Genomic DNA, 1,698 nt, shown 5'->3' with positions numbered 1-1,698 from the left:
AGTTCTAGTGAGCTGCACTCTCAAAAAGGGGAAAATCGGCGGAGATGCAGGAGGTCACCGAACAGGTCGGCAAGTCACATAATAGACTTGGAACATCACCGAACAATCACTGAGTTACGTTGTCAGCGCTGAAGTAAAAGGACGAGAAAAATCGCCGAGTGGTAGAGTTCTCTCGCCGAATGTTCCAGAATCTCAACCCCATTTTTGAAGTCCATAGGGCGGACTGTGTCGTGCTCGCCGAATGGTTTCAGCGATCCACCAACAACATCTTTTTCTCGCACAAGATCCTACGCCTGCAAATTCAACACACATTATTCAAAACACTAACACCTGGGTTGCCTCCCAAGAAGCGCCTTACTTAACATCGTGGCACGACATGGAAATATTATCAAGCATCTTCCAGGTACACCACCTCAATTAGAGAAATCTCTTGGTACTCGCCATAGTATAACTTCAAGCGTTGCACATTCACCTTAAATACAGGTCCTTCTTGACCTTCAACCTCGATGGCTCCGTTTGTAAACACTTGTGTCACTCTAACCAGCCCTGACCATTTGGACTTAAGCTTTCCTAGAAAAAGTCTAAGTCGAAAGTTGTTTAATAATACCCAGTCTCCCACTCTGAACTCCCTCTGAAGGATTTTAGAATCATGTCATTTCTTCATCTTTTCCTTGTAAAGGGATGAACTTTCGTAAGCCTTGAACCTGAATTCGTCTAGCTCATTTAACTGGTCTACTCTCTCTTTTGAAGTCTTGGTCCAGTCCAAATTTAGAGCTTTCAATGCCCACAAAGCTTTGTGTTCTAATTCAACTGGTAGATGGCAAGATTTACCGAAAACTAGCTGATATCGAGACATACCGATAGGTGTTTTGTATGCAGTGTGATACGCCCATAGGCTGTCATCAAGATTTCGAGACCGATCAATCATGTTTGCATTCACTATCTTGGCCAAGATGCTTTTGATCTCCCGATTTGACACTTCAACTTGTCCACTCATTTTGGGGATGATACAAAGTAGCTACTTTGTGTTTCACTCTGTACTTACTTAATACGACTGAGAATCACTTATTACAAAGGTAGGATCCACCATCACTAATGATAGACCGAGGAGTACCAACTTTAGCAAAGATGTAGCGTTTCAGGAATTGAACAAAACTTTTCCCTTTATTGATTGGAAGTGCAACAACTTCCACCCATTTAGAAACATAATTTACGACCACCAAGATATACTTATTACCAAACGAGCTCACAAATGGGCCCATGAAATCTATTCCCTAAACATCAAATAGTTTAACTTCTAAAATGGGTAAAAGAGGTAACTCGTGTCTTTTGGACACTCCACTTTGTTTTTGACATTGAGTGCACGTCTTCACAAACTCACGTGCGTCCTTGTAGAGGGACGACGAGTAATAGCCACTTTGGAGAACTTTAGCATCTTTATGCACACCACCATGATGACCTCCAACCGATGAAGCATGACAAGCATGGATAATTTCTATGGCTTCTTCTTTCAAAACACACCTTCTAATGATATGGTTTGCACACTCTCTGAATAAATATGGTTCATCCCAAAAGTACTTTTTAACATCGAACATGAACTTCTTTTGTTGGTAGAAGTTCAGTTCATCCGACATTAATCCACACCCTACGTAATGGGCAAAATCAGCATATCAAGGAGGTTGTTTGAGAGTTACTGTG

At 41.6% G+C, this 1,698-nt stretch overlaps 1 protein-coding gene across 1 annotated transcript; it reads right to left on the bottom strand.

Annotated features, from left to right (window-relative positions):
• Nucleotides 1-388: 388 nt before the first annotated feature.
• On the bottom strand, nt 389-997 carry LOC107062696 (uncharacterized). Its single transcript, XM_015313639.1, has 2 exons — nt 688-997; nt 389-570 (listed from the first exon to the last, which is right to left on the bottom strand). Exons 1-2 carry the CDS (start codon nt 995-997, stop codon nt 389-391), a joined length of 492 nt encoding a protein of 163 aa, XP_015169125.1.
• Nucleotides 998-1,698: the final 701 nt, after the last annotated feature.

The sequence above is a fragment of the Solanum tuberosum genome, unplaced genomic scaffold (assembly GCF_000226075.1).
Source record: "Solanum tuberosum cultivar DM 1-3 516 R44 unplaced genomic scaffold, SolTub_3.0 scf00011, whole genome shotgun sequence".
NCBI lineage: Eukaryota > Viridiplantae > Streptophyta > Magnoliopsida > Solanales > Solanaceae > Solanum > Solanum tuberosum.
This window is presented reverse-complemented; position numbering and strand designations above follow the sequence as displayed.

Excerpts from the sequence above, each read along its gene's own strand:
- LOC107062696 (XM_015313639.1), bottom strand. The coding sequence starts at position 997 with ATGAGTGGACAAGTTGAAGTGTCAAATCGGGAGATCAAAAGCATCTTG. Across the intron at positions 571-687 it reads CAGGTTCAAGGCTTACGAAA|GAAAGCTTAAGTCCAAATGG; the intron begins GTTCATCCCTTT and ends GACTTTTTCTAG.